This window comes from Mobula hypostoma, chromosome 18 (genome assembly GCF_963921235.1).
Source record: "Mobula hypostoma chromosome 18, sMobHyp1.1, whole genome shotgun sequence".
Taxonomy (NCBI): Eukaryota; Metazoa; Chordata; class Chondrichthyes; order Myliobatiformes; family Myliobatidae; genus Mobula; species Mobula hypostoma.
The window spans coordinates 22389417-22409640 of NC_086114.1; the positions used below are offsets into that span (position 1 = coordinate 22389417).

The 20224-nt window shown below is 40.0% G+C and overlaps 1 protein-coding gene across 4 annotated transcripts in view; it reads left to right on the forward strand.

The window, feature by feature from the left end:
- Positions 1-20224, forward strand: part of LOC134358389 (protein transport protein Sec24A-like) — an 87168-nt gene that overhangs the window by 55294 nt on the left and 11650 nt on the right. For all 4 annotated transcript variants that reach the window (XM_063070575.1, XM_063070578.1, XM_063070576.1 and 1 more), the window contains 8 exons: positions 901-1101; positions 2909-3032; positions 7949-8107; positions 11829-12002; positions 13699-13809; positions 15727-15902; positions 18785-18937; positions 19071-19172. In XM_063070575.1, coding sequence (XP_062926645.1) covers positions 901-1101; positions 2909-3032; positions 7949-8107; positions 11829-12002; positions 13699-13809; positions 15727-15902; positions 18785-18937; positions 19071-19172 — 1200 coding nt within the window. The remainder of the gene's footprint in view (positions 1-900; positions 1102-2908; positions 3033-7948; positions 8108-11828; positions 12003-13698; positions 13810-15726; positions 15903-18784; positions 18938-19070; positions 19173-20224) is intronic.

Sequence of the window (20224 nt, forward strand, 5' to 3'; positions counted from 1 at the left end):
CAGCCAATCGTGGCAGCTACTCAATGCATAAAAGCATACAAGCATGTTCAAGAGGTCGCTTGCTGTTCAGACCAAATGTCAGAATGGAGCAGAAATGTAATCTAAGTGACTTTGACCATGGAATGATCATTGGTGCCAGATGGGGTGGCTTGAGCATCTCAGAAACTGCTGATCTTCTGGAAATTTCAAACACAAGAGTTTACAGAAAATGGTGCAAAAACAAAAAATAAAATCCAGTGAGCAACAGTTCTATGGGTGAAAACATTTTGTTAATAAGAGAAGTCAGAGGAAAATGGCTTGACTGTTCAAGTTGACAGGAAGGTGACAGTAACTCAATTAACCATGCGTTACAACAGTGGTGTGCTGAAGAGCATCTCTGAATGCACAACATGTCAAACCTTGAAGAGGATGGGTTACAGCAGCAGATGACACTCAGTAGCCACTTTATTAGGAACAGAAGGTACCTACCCCTAACCCTAATAAAGTATATTTCTCTCCCTTTTGGTTTTAAATACGTGTATTAGAGTCTAATGAGTGTCCTAAAAGTCAATTCTATAAACATGTGATTAGATTTATCAGTGATTTAAAAACCTCAGAATCAGAATCTGGTTTATTATCACTGGCATGTGACGTGAAATTTGTTAACTTAGCAGCAGCAGTTCAATGCAATACATAATCTAGCAGAGAGAGAGAGAGAAAAATAATAAATAAACAAGTAAATCAATTACATATATTGAATAGATCATTTAAAATGTGCAAATACAGAAATACTGTATATTAAAAAAGTGAGATTATTATGTTGGGCAAAGTTCCATGTGACTTGGTTCTTGGGCAGCTGCGTACTTGAATGTTGCTGTGACTGTTATAATATTCCTCTAATTTAATACTTCTGTGCCACAGCTCATCATTTCCCTGCTTGAGGATTTGCCAGGTATGTTCAGAGACACCCAGAAGAAAGGATGTGCCTTTGGACCAGCTCTGCAGGCTGCTCAGAAAGTCCTGACTCATTGTGGTGGACATGTGTCTGCTTTTCTGACCCAGTTACCTAACACAGGCTGTGGGTCCTTACAACCCCGGGGAGATCCTGGCGATTGTACTCTGGTAGGTGAGATTTCTCTTTAAAGTGGAGTTTTTTGTCACATACACAAGTACAAGTAAATGCACTGAAAAACTGACTTACAGCAGTGTCACAGGCACTGAGCCACAGAAATGCACCATTCACAACAAAAGCATAAATTAGCGTATTTTATACACCATTGTTACAACAATGAACACAATTGGAGTGAAACAAACAAGGGCGATTGTAATGCAAAGTGGTCAAAGTGAGGTAGTGATTAGGGTTGTGCAAGTTGGTTCGAGAGCAGAAAGATTGAAGGAAAATAGTTTTTCTTAAACCTGGTGGCATGGGACTACCTCCTGCCCATAGCAGTGATCAAATGGTATTGGCCTGGATGGTTGGTGATCTTTGACAGATGTTGCTTCCTTGAGGCAGTGCCTCATGTACAGTAGATACCAATTGCAGGGAGGGGTGTGCCCATGATGTATTGAGCTGAGTCCACACTTCCTGCAGCAGTGTGTGTTGCTGTATCTTCCAATTGCCATACCAGCCTATTATGATCTATTACCTTAGTGGGTAGTCTTATTAGTCACAGATTCCCATCTCATTGGTTACATGTATCACACCATTTGAGTGAACTAATTTGTTCTCCTTTATTTCTACCAGTTCTTCCTTTCTCCCTCTTATCCATTTTCTCTTTAGATACTTCCATGCCAGACACCTTGCCTACTTTTTATTCCATTGAAGTTCTGGGTTACAAAGTTTCTTCCAGATTCTCTTTTGTACATGATAGTCACTTTTCTACATCCATGATCTGAATATTGGACCACCGTGAGTTGAAATATCCCTTTTAGTTCTGCCTTAGCAAAATCTTTTGCAACTTTAAAGGACTCCAGCTTATCTTTCTCTAGTCTCCCTTGAGAAAAGAGCTCCAGTTTGTATAATTTCTCCTACAACTACTTTGTTCAGTTGTCATCCTTATATAATCTCTTTTTGAACCTTTTTTTCAGTGCTCTTTATCCTCTTTGTTAGTTGGACACAAGAGATTGCAGATGCTGGAATCTAGAGTGAAAAATAAACTGCTGGAGGAACTCAGAGTCTGTGGAGGGAGAGGGATAATTTATAAATTTTTACCACTCTTTATTCATAATAGGACAAGAAATGGCACTTGTTTTTGTGGTCTCACTAACGTCCCATACAATTTCAACATAAGTGCTTTCCTTTACAATTTTATCCTTCTAAGGGTGAACACAGTATTTTTGCTTTTGCTTATTTTCTTGGTCTTGGCAATTTCTGTTGCTACTTCTGGTAATTTGTATAAGTTGAGTCCTATCGTCTCACTTTCAAAGAATGTACAACTCATGCTCTCAGTAGTTTTTAATTTACACTATCTGTCTTAGACCATTAGATATGGGAGTAGAATTAGGCCATTCAGCCCATTGAGTGTGTTCCGCCATTCCATCATGGCTGATCCCAGTTCCCACTCAACCCCATACACCTGCCTTTTCACCATAACATTTTGTACATTGGTAGTTTGTCTTCATTTATGCATAGATTTTCATAAGGTCTATTGCATTTCTTTATTTTCTGTAAATACTTGCAAAATGAACCTCAGGGTAGTATATGGTGACATATATGCACATTGATAATAAATTTACTTTGATTTGAACTTTGAATCAGTGATGTTTTCATGAGGACAATGGACTTTCTAACTTTGTTGCTTCTGGTTTGCAAATGCATCCTCTCCCAATCCTTCATTGTATGAACTTTTTTTGAAAAGACATGCATTTAGTTCTAAATTCAGAATATTTAAATGTAAAAATCACTTCATTCTACCTCCCCCTCTCTTAGGGAGTGAAGCACTTGGGGCCAGCTATCAATTTCTACAAGGTGCTTGCACTTCAGTTCTGTGGACAGCAGACTGGTGTGGACCTATTCTTGCTGAGCCAGCAGTATGCCGACCTTGCCTCTATAGGTGAGTGTTTAGACTAATGGCAAAATCAGTTATTGCCCTGGGATACAGAATCATAAGGGTAGAAACACCAAACATAGCACTTGAATGTTGTACAAGGTGCATATGTTATTAATCATACAACATACGTGACTAGAAATGAAACTCTAGCCCAAAAAATTTAACAACGAATGAAGCCCTTTGACCTACCAAGTTTTCAATAATGATCAAAACAGTGTCGCTCCCTGTTGCCCTTCCAAGCACATTTCATATACATAAAGTTCTCTTTTCTATAAGTTTCTACTAAGCCTATATCTCTCCTTTCACGTAGCAGAATAAAATAACAACATTAAATTAGTTATAGATATAGATACAGTGGCTGGATGTTCTGCTCTGTAAGATTATAGAAAATATAATTTATCATTTGTTTCCTTCAGGCAGCAGCCCATGACCCCTACATTAAGGCACTGTATCAACATAAGCTGTTACTCTCAGAACATAGAACACGGAAAACTATAACATAGTATATGCCCTTCAGCCCATGATGTGCTGACCTTTCAACCTAATCTAAAGTCAATCTAACCCTTCCTTCCTATATAGCTCCTCATTTTTCTGTCATCTATGTGCAATCTAAGAGTTTTTTTTAACCCCTAATGTATCTGCCTGGCATGGTGCTCCACACATTCAATATGCTCTGTTAAAAACTTAACTCTGATATCACCCCTCCCCCTTATATTTTCCTCCAATCACCTTAAAATTATGCCCCCTTGTATTAGCCATTTCCGCACAAGGAAAATGTCTCTGGCTTTCCACTCAATCTATGTCTCTTATCATTTTGTACACCTGTATCAATTCACCTCTCATCCTCCTCCGCTCTAAAGAGAAAAGTCCTAGCTCACTCAACATGTCTTCATAATTAATGCCCTCTAGTCCAGGTAGCAATTTGGTAAATGATCTCTGCACCTTCTCTAAAACTTCTATATCTTTCCGATAATGAGATGACCAGAATTGAACACAATATTCCAAGTATGGTCTAACCAGGGTGTTGTAGAGCTGCAACATCACCTCGTGGCTCTTGAACTCAATTCTCCAGTAGTTGAAACCTCCCCTTTAGTACTGCCTTAACAAAATCTGCATCATTACCTTGCAGCTGAATCCCCCGACTAACTTACAATACACCTTCTTAATTACCCTCCCCACTTGCATGGAAGACTCTGAGGATCTGGGGATGTGGACTCCAAGATCCCTCTGATTCTCCACACTGCTAAGAATCATGTCATTAACCCTGTACTCTACCTTCATATTCGACCTTCCAAAGTGAATCACTTCACACTTTTCTGGTTTGAGTTCCATCTGCTTCTTCTCAGCTCAGTTCTGCATTCTGTCAATGTCCCCTTGTAATGTGCAACAACCTTCAACACAGTCCATACAACTCCACCAACCTTCGTGTCACTTGGAAAATTACTAACCCACCCTTCCACTTACTCATCCATGTCATTTACAAAAATCACAAAGAGCAGGGGCCCCAGAACAGATCCCTGCAGAGCATCACTGGTCACTGGCCGCCGGGAAGAATACGCCCCATCTACAACCACACACGGCCTTCTATGGACAAGTCATTTCTGAATCCACACAGCCAAGTTTCCCTGGATCCCATTCCTCCTGACTTTCTGAATGAGCTGACCAGGGGAACCTTACTAAAATCCATATACATCACATCCACTGCCTTACCTTCATCAACGTGCTTTGTCACATCCTCAAAGAATTGAATCAGGCTCATGAGGCATAACCGACCCCTTGCCAAGCCATGCTGACGCTTCCTAATCAGACTATGCGTCTCCAGATGCCTGTAAATTCTGGGTCTAAGAGTCTGTTCCAATAATTTGCCCACCACTGAAGTAAGATTGAGGGTTATCCCTAGTCCCTTTCTTGAACAAAGGAATAATATTTGTCACTCTTAAAAAGTCCCTTTTGGGAAATGTACCAGAGCAATGTTGTACTCTGTGCTGAGGAGTGTCAAAGTATTGGATCCTTTTCTACTAAGACAAATTTGCATTTCTATAGAAACCACCAGACTTCAGGATGAATGGCACTCACAGCTGTAATATGGGAGAGATAGCCCCCAATTTTCACAGGGTTTCTCCACCAAGCAGCACTGAAGTAACTGACAAATCTATTGTAGTTATTCATGAGGATAAATATAAACTGGAACTCTGTAGATACCTCCTCAGCTCTTCCTAAAAATGGTGTCATGAGGTATTCTTCATCCACCTGAGAGAAAAGTTTGGCCTGTAATGCTTCACTGTACCCCTGCATTACAGTCTCAGAAAGGATATAAACTCTTCTCTGGTTTAATTCCTATCTCTTGAATATACAATCTTCTTGTTCAGAGATGAGAATGAAAATTAGTTGTAGATTCGGCTCTGAGATCTACAGTACTTGAAGGTGCTGTGTATTATTGTATGGAGATTATTGACACTCCCAAGACTGAAAGTTTGGGGCTTGTATTTATAATATGTTCAATAATTTGAGTTGGATGTCAGCAATCTGTTATTTGTATAGCAAGGACTTACATCTCGCAGGCCTTTTATGAAAGCATTTCAGGCTCTCCAGACTTTGGCACTTTAATTGTTCTTGAATAGATATTAGTTTCCAACTTTGCTGTGTTTCCAAGATTCTTTTCAATGAGTTACTCAGTGTTGGTACCATGATCTGAAGCTTCTTACAATGAGGCAGTTTTTGATTGGCTTGAATTTGAGTTGATTACAGAGAAGTTTCTGTAAATACTTTTTAATTGGGATCATGGAATCAGCAAGGTGATAGCAATCTTTGCATAATCCACCTGTTTAATAAGATGTTTCCCTTTAATAAACCTGCCATCCAATGCAGCAAAGTGGTCTGGGTATTCCTGAGCAAGCTCCCAATCAGATCTGTAAGATACTACCAAATAATAAAATAATGTTGGTCAGCTAATTAAGAACCTATTAACCTCCACTTTAAATATACCCAATGACTTGGCCTCCACAGCTGTTTGTGGCAGTGAATACCACAGATTCACCACCCACTGGCTAAAGAAATTCCTCCTCATCCCCTTGATGAAAGGATGTGCCTATATTTTGAGGCTGTGCCTTCTGGTCCTAGACTCCTTTACTAAAGGAAATATCCTCTCCATGTCCACTCTAACTAGGTCTTTCAGTATTCAATAAATTTCAATGAGATGCCCCTCATTCTTCTAATCTCCAATGAGTACAGGCCCAGAGCAATCAAGCACTCCTCATACATTAACCCTTTCATTCCCCAAATCATTCTTGTGAACAACCTGTCCATCCTCTCCAACGCCAGTGCATCCCTTCTTAGATAAGGGGCCAAAAATTGCTTACAATCCTAACCATATAGTAAAACGATGTGAAATCCCGGCATACTGCCTTCCTTGCTTTTCGCTGAGCAGTTTGCAGGAATAGTGATATATTAGACATAAATAAATCAAGTTTAGAACACACGTGTCTGAACAGTTTCTGTTGTATTTGCTATACAGCCGTACAAAATCTCAAATTCCTTTTCCATCTCACCCCATTATGAGATCCTTCTATTCATTTCTCTGTCATTTATTTTTGTTGGTATTGCTTTCAGATACCTCCTAGTTTGACCTCCCACCCACTCCTCACTAACCCATGTGTGTTTAGCTGTGTGTATAATCATTCAAACTTGTTCATTAATTGTAAAGCCCTCTACTTTTCTTCTGGAGCAAAGAGCTTGTTCAGTCTTTTCTGAGGTTTAGGACGATGATGCTGGGAATGAAAGGGTTAATATGTGCGCCCCATCTGATGGCTCTGGAATGTACTCACTGGAGTTTAGAAAAATGAAGGGGATCACATTGAAATGTATTAAATATTGAAAGGCCGAGAGAGAGTGGACATGGAGAGCATATTTCAATTAGTGGGACAGTGCAGGGTCAGAGGTCACACCCTCAAAATCGAGGGACATCCTTTTAAAACAGAGATGAAGAGGAATTTCTTCAGCTCGAGGATGGTGAATTCATCGCCACAGATGGCTGTGGGGGCAAAGTCATTGGGTAAAGATAGGAGAATGGGATTGAGAGGGAAAATAAATCAGCCATGATCAAATGACAGGGCAGACTTGATGGGCTGAATGGCGTAATTCTGTACCTATGTCTTATAGTCTGATTGGAGCTATCAATTTTTCTTTTTGCTGCTTTCAGATCAGCATTAGATTCTTGTCAGCAGTATGGCCTTTCATTTAATGGTAACTCGCCTTTAAGGAGTATTGTTAACACAGACAACATTCTGACATTTAACCAGCAAGTAGACCCTGAGGGTTAGTTGTAGATGACTTAAGTAGGAGCTCAAAGGATGGTGTGAAGAAAGTTCTGATGAAAGGTCTCAGCCCAAACCCTGGACTGTTTATTCCCCTCCATAGATGCTGCCTGATTTGCTGAGTTCCTCCAGCATTTTGTGTGCATTGCTCAAGATTTCTAGGGTCTGCAAAATCTCTTGTGTTGAGGATTTGAAGAAAGTAATCTTGAACTGCTTCAGAAATGATAGAGGTGGTAAATAATACCATTTGGTGAGAGGATTCTATGGACTTGAGGCATTTCTATTTGGCAAGTCGGTTGTCACTGTGAGACGGGAAGAAATAATTACCTGATAGTCAGTGTGTGTGGCAAGCTTGTCAGAGATTCATAAAGTCACAGAGCAAAACGGCATAGAAACAAGTCTCTCCAATCCACCAAGTTCCTGCCGAAAGATCAACTGATCTATTCCGCAGAAGATTTTGTATGGTCCATTTAAATGGATAAACGTGAACATTCTCATGTAGCAGGTAGACTGACATGGGAGGAGAGTTAAATTAAAGGAAAGAGGTTGTTCAAGTGATTGTTAATTTCTGTCGGAAGATTAAGCACAGGTAATTTTGTTTTCCAGCTGGTCTCTCCAGGTACACATGTGGCAACGTATGTTATTATCCAGCATTCCATCATATCCACAGTCCTGCCATGGTAGAAAAACTTGGCAAAGAATTCCAATGCTACTTGACCCGCTCCTTTGGCTACGCGGGTACACTGAAGATTCGATGTACACGAGGTGAGTGGATGAGTGTCCCTGAGCTTACTCAGACTGAATAGATGAGTTTGATCGAGATGTTTTACAGTAGAAAGCAGTCAGCATTAAAATGTGGTAACAGTCTACTGTATGGAGGCTATGAATTCATTGTTTAAGCTTCTTGATGATGCTCGTTCTTTCTTCTTGGATTGCCTTCCCTGTGGGAGCATAAATAATAGAGATAGAATTTATTGATGTTGAGTAAGATTTCTTTATTGTCTTGTTAAAAAGGGGATCTAACTATACATTGAATTCTGATTGTTGAAATGGTTCCCTTCACAAAGCAATTGAAAAGATCAAACATTTCTATAGGAGTGCTGCCAGAAGAAAGCAGCATCCACCTTTGCTGCCATCGAGAAAGAGGTATAGGAACCTTAGGTCCCACACCACCAGGTTCAGGAACAGTTATTACACTTCAACCATCACGCTCCCGAACCAACATCGATAACTTCACTTAATGCAACAATGATTCCACAACCTTTGGACTCACTTTCAAGGATTCTACAGTTTACTTATTTGTTTTTGATATATAGTAGATGGTGACGTATATGTACTTTAATAATAAATTTGCTTTGAACTTTGAACTTTATAAAAAACTATATGATTCTCAGTATTTTGTTTTCTCCCTTTCAAAAAATGGGTTCTACCACCCTCCTTTATCCTCTATCACTTTCAACTGCTGTTTGATGTCTGCCTGGTTCCTTTCTTATCTACCAAGTTATATACGGAGGATCATCTGCAGTGACTTCTGTTTGTCCATGACATTCCTCTGGTGTCCTTAAGCATCTACCTTTGAATCTCTTATTTCTCACCTACTCTACACTACCTCGTTAGCTAGTGGTTAGAGCAATGCTTTGCAGCATTTCGAGTTCCAGTGTGACCCAAATGGGTTTTCCCTGGGTGCTTCAGTTTTCCTCCCACATTCCAAAACTGTACGGTTGGGGTGACGGATGGCATGCTATGTTGACACCGGAAGCATGGCAACACTTGCGGACTGTCCAGTATTTGATTTGATGCAAATGATGCATTCCACGATATGTTTTGATGTACATGTGACAAATGAAGTTAATATTGTTAAATGCATTTTTACTGCTTGTCTGACATCCAAAACTGAATTAGCAGAAATGTCCTCCAAATAGAAGCGAGGTGTCAAAGATAACAAATGCTCCCAATCTACATGGGAACCTAAAATGAAACAGACTGCTTACAACTAATGTCATATTTGACTCTATAATGAGTTACATACATTATATGCATTATTAATTCTCCTTATTTTCACTTCCGCGATACTGGCCTGACTGTCTCTTCACCCCTTTCTTATCTGTAGACTCAGCTGGTCCCACACACTTCTTTTGGCTTCCTTCATTCTATCCACTATATTGGAAGGATATCATTATGATCACATAGAAAACCAGGGAGTAATCAGTTAGCCCGTATAACTTTGTCAGGAGCAGATCCCGTCTGACCAACCTGATTAAATTTTTTGACAAAGTGTATTGATGAGGGCAGTGCAGTAGATGTAGTTTATATATCATATAAATATAATTGCAAAGAAAGCACAACAGCACCTCTCCTTCCTCAGGAGTCTGCAGCGATTCAGCATGTCATCAAAAACACTTGGCAAACTTCTATAGATGTGTGGTGGAAAGTGTGCTGACCGGCTGCACTACAGGCTGGTATGGGAACATCAAATGCCTTTGAGTGGAAAATCCTACAAAAGGTAATAGATTCTGCCCAGTACATCCCTGGTAAATCCCTCCCAACCATTGAGCACATCGACATGAAATGTTGCCATAGAAAAGCAGCATCCATCATCAAAGATCCTCACTACACAGTCCGTGCTCTTTTCTCACTGCTGCCATCAGGTTGAAGGTACAGGAGCCTTAGGACTCGCACCACCAGGTTCAAGAACAGTAACTACCCCTCAACCATCAGGCTCTTGAACAAAAGGGGATAACTATACTCATTCTACTTCTAGTGTTCCCACAACCAAAGGACTCTATCTTGTTATTTCATACTCGTTATTTATTGCTATCTATTTTTATTTGTATTTGCACAGTTTGTTGTCCAGTGATCCTGTTTACAGTTACCGTTCTATAGATTTGCTAAGTATGCCCGCAGAAAAAGAATCTCAGGGTTGTATGTGATGACGTTTATGTACTCTGATAATAAATTTTACTTTGAATTTTGAACTTCAGAAAGGTCCTTGACAAGATCCCATGTGGGAGATCAGTCTAAAAGTTTATAGTCTGTGGGATGCAGGGCAATGTATGATGGTGGAAGGTTTTTTTTTGTGATTGTGAGGTGTGGTGTTCCACAGGGATAGGTGCAGAAACCCTTTCTATTTGTATTATATACGAATTATTTTGATGCAGATGCAGAGTTTGCAGATGGCACATTGGTAAAGTTGTTGATAGTTTGGAAGGTTATATCGATATGTTAGTGAAATGGGCTGAGGAAGGCAGATGAATTTTAATCCTGAGAAATGTGAGTTGATGCATTTTGGGAATACTAATGAGGCTAGGGCATGCACCATGAATGCTATTGGCATTGGGAATGTTGAGGAACAGAGGGACCTTGGAATATAAATCCAAGGATTCTTGAAGGTGGCCAGGGAGGTAGATAATGTGATTAAGAAAGCATAAGGGATACCAGCCTTCATTAGTTATGGCATTGAATTTAAGAGCAGAGGGAGGGTAATGCTCCAACCTTATAAAATAGATCAAATCTCCCCCTAGAGAACTACATAAATTCTTGGAGAGTGTGCAGAGGAGATTAACCAGGATGTTGTCAGGGATAGAGCAGTTAAGCTCTGAACAGTGACTGGATCGGTTGTCCCTGGTTTAGAGGAGGTTGAAAATGGACATGGTTTGGGTTTATAAAATGAAAGGGGTAGAGAATACATTGTAGGATACTTTCCTGCTTATCAGAAAAAGATAGATCTAGAGGATATAGCTTTAGGTTAACAGGTTAAGAGATCTGAAGGGACATTTTTCACCCCAAGACTGGTGGGTACCTGGAATATACTGCCTGAGAAAGTAGTGGAAGCAGAGTTACTGACAACATTGAAGAAGTGTTTAGATGAACACTCAAATGACCTCGACATAGGAGGCTATGGGCCAAGTGCTGGAAGATGGGATTAATATGGATGGATGTCCACTGGTCAGTGTGGACATGGTGAATTAGTTTCTATGCTGTATTTTTCTACGACTATCATCCAAAAATATGCTACTCCTGTCTCCCGCCCCCCCCCTTTCAAGTCCCATTCCCTACAACCCCTGAGTTAGCTGAACTACATTAATTTCAAGTTAGACAATACTGCGGTTTTACAATACACAAACTTCTCCCTCATGCCTTTCCTTGCCCTCACCCCACCCCCCTAAGAAATCAACCAAGGTCCCTGTAATCCAATTCCGATTCTGGTTATTTCTACTGTCAGCTTTGCCTTCCATGCCAAAGATTCAAAATTCTGGAATTTCCTTGCCAAACTTCTCTTTGTCTCGACCTTTCCTTCCTCCTTTAACCTGCTGCTGTAGTCAAATTCAATGACTAAGTCTTTGGAGAACTGCTCTAATATCTCCCAAGGTGACATGTCAAATCTGAGACACCCTCTAAGATATGTTGGAATGTTTTGATGTATTAAAGCTGCTCTATGATACTTGTCATTGTAGAGATAATTGTCGTTTCACATCTCTCTCTTTAGGTCTCATTGTGGACACTCTCTATGGAAACTCTTTCCTGCAATCAATGCAGAAGTTGTACCTGCCCTGTGTCTATCCTCAGGCAGAGTTTGCCTTTCAAATGATGATAGATGGTGCTACAGCTGAGAGTTCACACGTGATCTTCCAATCCTCTCTTCTCTACACTTCCTGCCAAGGTAAAATGAAATCTTCTCAATGCTTCCCCAAACTTCGTCCGAATTCTTTCAAAGCCAGTGCGGTGGGAATTCAGCATCACCCAAGGAAGTTGGTCAAACTGAGTTGTTCAGTGAGTACTGAATTACCAACAACCTCCCTTCCAGGGAGCTTTTTGGCTTTTGCTTATGTGAATATGATTGTAATCCTTTCCGAGCCATTCACAATTTTAACCTGTATTTGAGAGCTGCTCAAAGACTATATATAATAGAGAGACACTTTTCCATGTATTAAAGGGATATAACAATTAAGAATATGGTGCCAATGTCAAGCTCTCCAGGTTCACACGGGGCAGTAAGATGGACAAGGTACCAGAAACATTAGACTTTCTCTGGAGCTGAAGTCAGTGTACATTTGTTCATGAGATGTGCGGCTGCTGGCAATCATGGGATTTATCCTTGTTGAAGGAAGTAGCTAAGAAGCAATTATGTTGCTGGTTCTGGAGTAATTAGTAGGCCATATTAGGCAAGGACGGAGATCAGAGAACCTGATCTGAGGATTTTGTTGTTACCATTAATGAGATGAATTTGAAGCAAAAATCCAGATTTATTAAATTTTTGGATTAAATAATCCAGTAATTTAACCATCTCATTATTGTACTTCATGTGTTGCTATTTGACATCAGGAAGTGTACTTTGCACTGGCATTAACTTTTATCGTAGAACATCACAGCAGGAAGGTAGACTGTTCAGCCCATTGTGCTGTGCTAGTCCTTTGAAAGTGCAAGTTTCCTCCCTGTTCCTTGATCTTTGTGTCTGTGTGCCTCGGGATCTCAGATCTCTCAAGTACTATCTCTCCGAGTCTATCAACCTCTACAGAATTGTTTCTCACTCTACCCTCTTCTAAACCTTTTCCATGCTTCCATTCTCTGTTGCCGAGCTTGTGTATCATTAAATGGAATTCCCACCCCAGGGCCACCATTCTATCATCTCCTCACCAACCGCATCCTGTTACAGTATACTCCTTTTTTTCCCCCTTTTCTCCTTTGGAATTCCATTCTGCCCCTTTAAAATCCAAACATCAACCTATTGTTAATCTCTGAATTGCAGAATTATATAATGCAGGAGGCCCCTAATCCCATCGTACTTTTGACAGAGGTGTCTATTTACTGTCCCTCTGCTCCTTCTCCACTATTCCTGCAGATATTTCCCCATTTCTCATCTACATTCTGGGATAAGACCTGATGAAGGGTTTTGACCTGAAACATTGATTGTTCATTTCCTTCCATGGATACTGCCCGACCCACTGAGTTCCTCTAGTATTTTATGTATTGCTCCCACTTTTCAATTACCTTTCAAATGTTAGTATTGAAGTTGACTGTACACCGCATTCCACATCATGACAGTCCAGTGCTTTAAAATATCTCATTGCGTTTCTGCTCTTTTTTTGTAAATCTTCCAAAAGTTGTGTCCTTTGGTTACCAATCCTTTGGCACTGAACGCAGTTTCTTCTTATTTACTTTATCAAAACTAATCTTAATTTGGAACATGCCTATCAAATCTCACCTTAACCTTCACTGTTCTTGGTAGAGCAACCCCTATTTCCCCATAATCTCCATATTCCAACATCACTCAGCCACAAGCTTCTTTCATAGTTTCTTGGTCCAGGTTCGATGGAACGATAATTTTCAATCTGCCTTTGAATGTCCTTGTTTTGTAGGTGAAAGGCGTGTTCGAATCTACACCTACTGCCTCCCGGTGGTTAGCTCCTTAAAGGAGGTTTACGCAGGAGCCAATGTCGGCGTCATTGTGGGCTTTCTTTCCAAGATGGGTAGGACAACAAATTAAATGTGCTTAATTATGGAGTACAGGAGAATGAGGGGAGATCTTAGCAGAGATGTATAAAATTATGAGGATCATTGATAGGGTACATGTGCATCGTCATTTGGCCAGGATTGGGGAATCAAGAACTAGTTAGCATATGTTTAAGGTGAGAGGGGAAAGATTCAATAGGAACGCAAGGGGCAACTTTTTCACCCAGAAGATAGGAAATAAATAGTTGAGGCACATACCTTAGCAATATTTGAAAGGCACTTGGACAGGTACGTGGATAGGAAGGGTGTAGAGGAATATGGGCCAAACATGGGCAAATTGGACTAGCTTTGATGGGAATCCTGGTCAGCCCAGAACATCAATCAGTTTTATTATCAGTAATAAATGATGAGAAATCTGCAGTTTTTCAGCAGCCTTTTAGTGCAAAGACATAAAAATCCATACATCACAAAAATAAAGTAAGAAAGGAATAATTAGATTAGATTAGATAAGATTAGATTATGAAGACACTCAGTCCTCGTTTATTGTCATTTAGAAATGCATGCATGCATTAAGAGATGATACAATGTTCCTCCGGAGTGATATATAAAAAAAAACAAGACAAACCAAAGACTAACACTGGCAAGACCACATAATTATAACATATAATTACAGCAGTGCAAAGCAATACTGTAATTTGATAAGGAGCAGACCATGTGAACGGTAAAAAAAGGTCTCAAATGAGGTAGCATCCATGAGATGTTCAGAAATCTGATGGCAGAGGGGAAAAAATGGTTCCTAAATTGTTGCTTGTGAGTCTTCAGGCTCCCATACCTCCTCCCTAATGGTAGGAACATAAAGAGGGCTTATCCCAGGTGCTGAGGGTCCTGAGTGATGGATACTGCCTTCTTTTGGCTCTGCGTCTTGAAGGTGTTTTAGATGATGGGGAGGGTTGTGTTTGTGACAGAACTGGTTGATTCTATAAGCCTCTGCAGCCTCTTGCAGTTCTGTACACTTGAGCCTCCATATCTTGCTGTCTTTTGTGACATACCAGATCTCCTCAAGCTCCAAACAAAGTACAGCCATTGGTGTCATCAAAGTGTTGGACTTGGGGTAGATCCTTCGAAATGTTGATACTCAGAAATATGAAGCTCCTCACCCTTTCCACCACTGACCCCTCAATGAGGATGGGTGTGTGTTCTCCTTTCTTCCCCTTGCTGAGCAGAGAATCAGTTCCTTGACCTTGGCAATAATGAGTGCAAGATTGCTGTTGCAACATCACTCAACCAGCTGATTTATCTCACTCCTGTACGCCTCCCCGTCACAAAATCACTCATGGCCTGTGTATTTAAGTTCTAATCATTGAACATTACCATGAAAAGCACAGTTGTTAAAGTTGGAGTGTTTAAAATATGGGCTAAGCATGCTATTGGAATTGAAATGCAAAGATCCCTGAGAGGGGAATTATTGAGATGGCTCAGCATAGGTAAATAAAACTTCAATGTTATTATTATAATCTTCATTTATTTATTTTATTTAGAGATACAGCACAGTAACAGGCCCTCCTGGCCCAATGAGCCTGCATCGCCCAATTATACCCGTGTGACCAACTAACCCGTACATCTTTGGAATGGGGTGGAAACTAGAGCAGCTAGAGGAAACCCACGCAGTCACAGGGAGAACATATAAACTTACAACAGCAGCAGAATTAAACCGGGTTGCTGGTGTTGTAATTGTGTTACATTAACCACTACGTTACCATGCTGCCCCTAAATCTGAGATGTAAAGAGATATTTTGGTATTAAACCTTTTATAATAGCAGCAGAAAACCATAAAAACTGTACATGTCAATGAGACTACAGGGAGTCTGAGGGTTAGAAGAAACTGTTTTGTACCTTGTCATCTTTACAACATCTTTCTCTGTGTTTTTCTGCAGCTGTGGATCGTTCTTTAAGGTTCTCCCTCTCTCATACTCGAGACGAGTTGATCAAAGTTCTCACTGATGTCCTGGTTGCCTATCGTACCTCACTGTGCAGTCAACAACAGAACACACTGCCTATCCCACACACCCTGCTGCAGCTTCCACTGTACGTCCTGGCCCTACTCAAACAGGTGAGAGGCATAGAATAAAGATATCATTATAAAAAAGTTCACTACCCGATATGAATGGTTCCAGTCAACTTTACCCAACAAATACTTAAAAAAATAAATGGCTGGTTTGTTTCTTTCATCTGGAACAGAAAAAGACCCTGTATTAAAATGTCTAAGTTACAGCTTCCCAGTAGTCTAGGGGGTCTGGATTTTCCAGACATCAAAATATACCAATTAATTTCCTTTTTATCTTGTGTGGTTGACTGGGTTTGCAGGGACCCCTCCTCAATTTGGCTAGACATTGAAGCTTCACAGGCAAAATGGCCTCTTATTAATTTGCTTTTCCTCGAAAAGATGAAACTAGTTAAGGAATATTGTCGCAATCCAATAACAATTAATACAGTCAAGGCTTGGAGGCCGGTGCGACAAATTGAGGGCAACGCAGCGAAACTATCACCCTTCACTCCAATGACCGGAAGTCCAGATTTTCAGCCTGGCATAATGGATTGTGGATTTAAACTTTAAATTTCTAAGGTATTTTCCATCTAGGAGATTTCTTTGATGAAGGAATGATGATGTCTTAGTCAAATAGTACAGAAATTTACATACCCAACAAGGATCTTTTTTGTTTCTTTCAGATAAGAGATTATATACAAAAAAAATCATTGTTAACTGATTTCTATAGTTCTAACATACAAACGTAGAAAAGAGGGTGCTTTGTTCGAAGGGTGAAGTCTCTATTAGTACTTTTTACAGCATCCTGAGGGAATGTTCTTGTGGAGAGGCTGAGCAGTTGGGAAGGGTCTGGGAGGAAGAGCTGGGAGTAGAAATTACAGCTGAAACATGGGAAGACATCTGTGATAATGCAAAGAAGATTTCAGTTTGTAATAGAACTAAAGCACTGCAACTCAAAATTCTGCATAGAGCCCATCTGACTCCAGATCATCTCTCAAAATTTAAGATGGGGGTTTCTCCAATGTGTTCTAAATGTAAAGTAAATACTGGAACTTTCACCCACTGTTCTTGGACTTGTCCCAAAATTCAGGCATGCTGGAGTGATATTTTGGGTGAAATGGAGAAGATTCTGAAGATGCAGCTTGAACTGGACCCAGTGTCTTTTCTCTTCGGCTTACCCAGTGTTTGTATTATTAATGCACATCAGAAAAAACTTTTTAACATCCTGACTTTTTGTGCAAGGAGGAACATTTTACTCTGTTGGATATCCGATAAGACCCCTGGACATTTTAGTTGGCATAAATTAATATGGAATACATTCCTTTGGACTTTTTGACATGTATGGTACGCTCAGGAACAAATAGCTTTCTTAAAACATGGCAACCTTTTCTGCAGTATGTAGATGTAAACCTGTCTGTAATACTAATTAGGGCTTTTGTATAGGATGTTGTGGATATCTATATTTTGATGGAAGTGTTCTGATGCCTGATACCTGTGAGGGGAAGAAACGTAAATGTAAGTGTATCTGGAAATTGGAAGTTTTGTTATGCTGAGCAGATTTTTTTTTAATTAAAAAAAAAAGTTCAAAATAAATTTATTATCGAAGTATGTATATGTTACCATATATGACCTTGACATTCATATTCTTGCAGGCATTCACAGTATAATAGAGAAATACAATAGAATCAATGGAAAACTACACATAAAGACAGAAAGCATCCAACATGCAAAAGTAGATAAACTATGCAAATAATAATGAACAACAAAATTAATAGATATATTGATAGATAAATAAGTAGATGAATGAATGAATAGACAAATAGATAAATAAGTAAAACTGAGAATGCATTCAGCAATTAAATTGGATGATGGCTTGCCACAGTTGTTTGAAATCAAAAGGTGGGGGTGGAATGGTTAATTAATATGTCCTGTGAAGTCTGCTTCCATAATTCATATTATGTCTTCTCGTTTATAATAAGGGAATAAATAGGTATTTCCATTCTGTGGGCTGTTACAATTTTGAACAAAACTCCATAAAATTTAAATAGAGATTCTGAAACAAAGTCCTATCATTAGATTTAAATCAGGTTTGTTTTAGATTTTCATTTGGTTAGACTTGTTAAACAAACTGCCCAGGGAGATGATTGAGGCAGCCACTGGCTGTAAGTCAATACACAAGCTGGATAATTTAAACCAACTGGAAAACACAGTGAGATTTAGTTTCAATGTTGCATTGGTAAGATAACTGTTTTTAATGCAACAGGATTGCTTTTCAAATCTCAAACACAAGAGATTTTGCAGATGCTGGAAATCTTGAGCAACACACAAAAATGCTGGTGAAACTCTGTAAATCAGGCAGCTTCTATGGAGGGGAATAAAAAGTCAATGTTTTGGGCTGAGACGCTCCATCAAGACTTGAGGAAGGGTCTCGGTCCAAAGTGAAGACTGTTTATTCCTCTCCATTGATGCTGCTTCATTTGCTGAGTTCCTCCATCATTTTATGCATGTTGCATTTCAAATTGTGCACTGAAGTTGCTCAGATAATTGAGCTGAGAGTATCCATAGGTCTCTGACTCCATTCCTGTTATATATTTGTACTGAATTACTGAATTACTGTACAAAATCTCTGAGAAATTTAGGAAGTAACATAATGACATTTGGTGATTGTCGAAAAAAATTAGAATTTTAGTTTGTCTTCAGTTTGGATGGGAAAAGTTAATTTTAATTAAATTTTGTATGTGTTCTTGGATGTGTTCCTAAATTGAAATCATGACACCTCACATTACTAAGGAAGGAGGCAGTGGAAAGAAGGGTTCCTCTTTGACATGGTGGAGACTATTTATTATAGAGGATTCAACATCACATATCCAGATTTCCAAGTATCCATGTAAAAATATGTATCCCAGCTGTTCTAGAAATCATTCAATATTTAATACTTTGTTGTCCAGCCTGCTTTCCACACAAGTCATGCTATGAGCCTGGATGAGCGGGTCTTCAGGATGCTACAGCTGATGGAGCAGCCGTTGAGGTTTGTGCTGCGAATGATTTACCCAGATCTGTACCGGATTGATGATTACCTCAACAGGCAGACTGCAGACAATGTGAGTACTGTGGTTACATTGTAAATGTTCTCCTGCTAGACTCGGTCCATGCTTACTCAAAGAGAGAGAGAAAGGCAGCAGTAGTGAGATTAGTAAACAGGACGTTATGCTATTTTTATTTTCTTTCTGCCAGCAGGTGGAAATGGACACCAAGACAATAAAGAGGCCAGCTCTGATGCCACTCTCTGCAGAGAGTCTTACAATGGAAGGAGCCTTCCTAATTGATTGTGGTCATGTAAGTGCAAATGTTAAATGGAAAGAGTAAGGAAAGGGAACCTGTGTATATTTACCATCTTTAAATGCCCCAGAAGGATTTTGTGTCATGGCCAACTTTAAACTCCAATGAGGAGGCAAAATGTGTAAGGCTATTACAGCATCAGTAACCTGGGCGTTAATGCCGCCAGCAACTGCAAGGAGTTTGTTTGGTCTCTCCATGTTGCCATGGGTTTTCTTCTGGTGCTCTGGTTTTCTTCCACATTCCAAAAATGCATTGATTACTAGGTTAATTAGTCACATGGGTGAAATTGGGATGCTCAGACTCATTGGGTTATAAGGGCCTGTTACTGTGCGGTATCTCTAAATAAAAAACAACTTCAAGCATGAAGCACATGAGAAGAAACCAACTTACCTCATTTCCTGTTAGAAGAGTGAAGGTGTCCTGAGAGTGAATATCAATCCTCAGATCAGTTTAAACTGGAGATGATAAAATGTTTTCATATCCCAACAATGAACTTAAGATGTATCACAGGTTTGGAAATATTTTTTTCTTCCTCTTTAGCCCATCACCCCTGCTGGGGCAGAGGCCACTGACAGCATTTCACCAGAGTCCTCTGTCCTGGGCCAGTCTTTCAAATTGTCCCTCGGTGTAGCTCATCTTTGAAGATTCTTCCTGTCCCATGGACAAGGGCTTTGGAGCTTCTGTTGGGGTTTCTGTAGCTCTGGATTTTTACAGGATACAGTTGATGAAAGGATCTCAAGCCCAAAACGTGGATTTTCTACCCTTCTTCATAGATGCTAACTGAGTTGCTAAGTTCCTCCAACATTTTGTGTGAGTCCTAGTGGAGGGGTTCAGCCCGAAACATTGACTTTTTACTCCCCTCCATAGAAGCTGCATGCCTTCCTCTCCTCCTTTTGCAGCTGGGCTTGGGACTGTCCACAGTGGAGTTTTTGGAAATATAAACCTCCCCTTTCCTGCTGGTAGTGGGCACATAAACTTCCCTCATTGGATTCAGCCCCCCTCCCTATCCCTGCCTCCTGGTTTCTGAGTATCTGGGGAGTAAATAATGG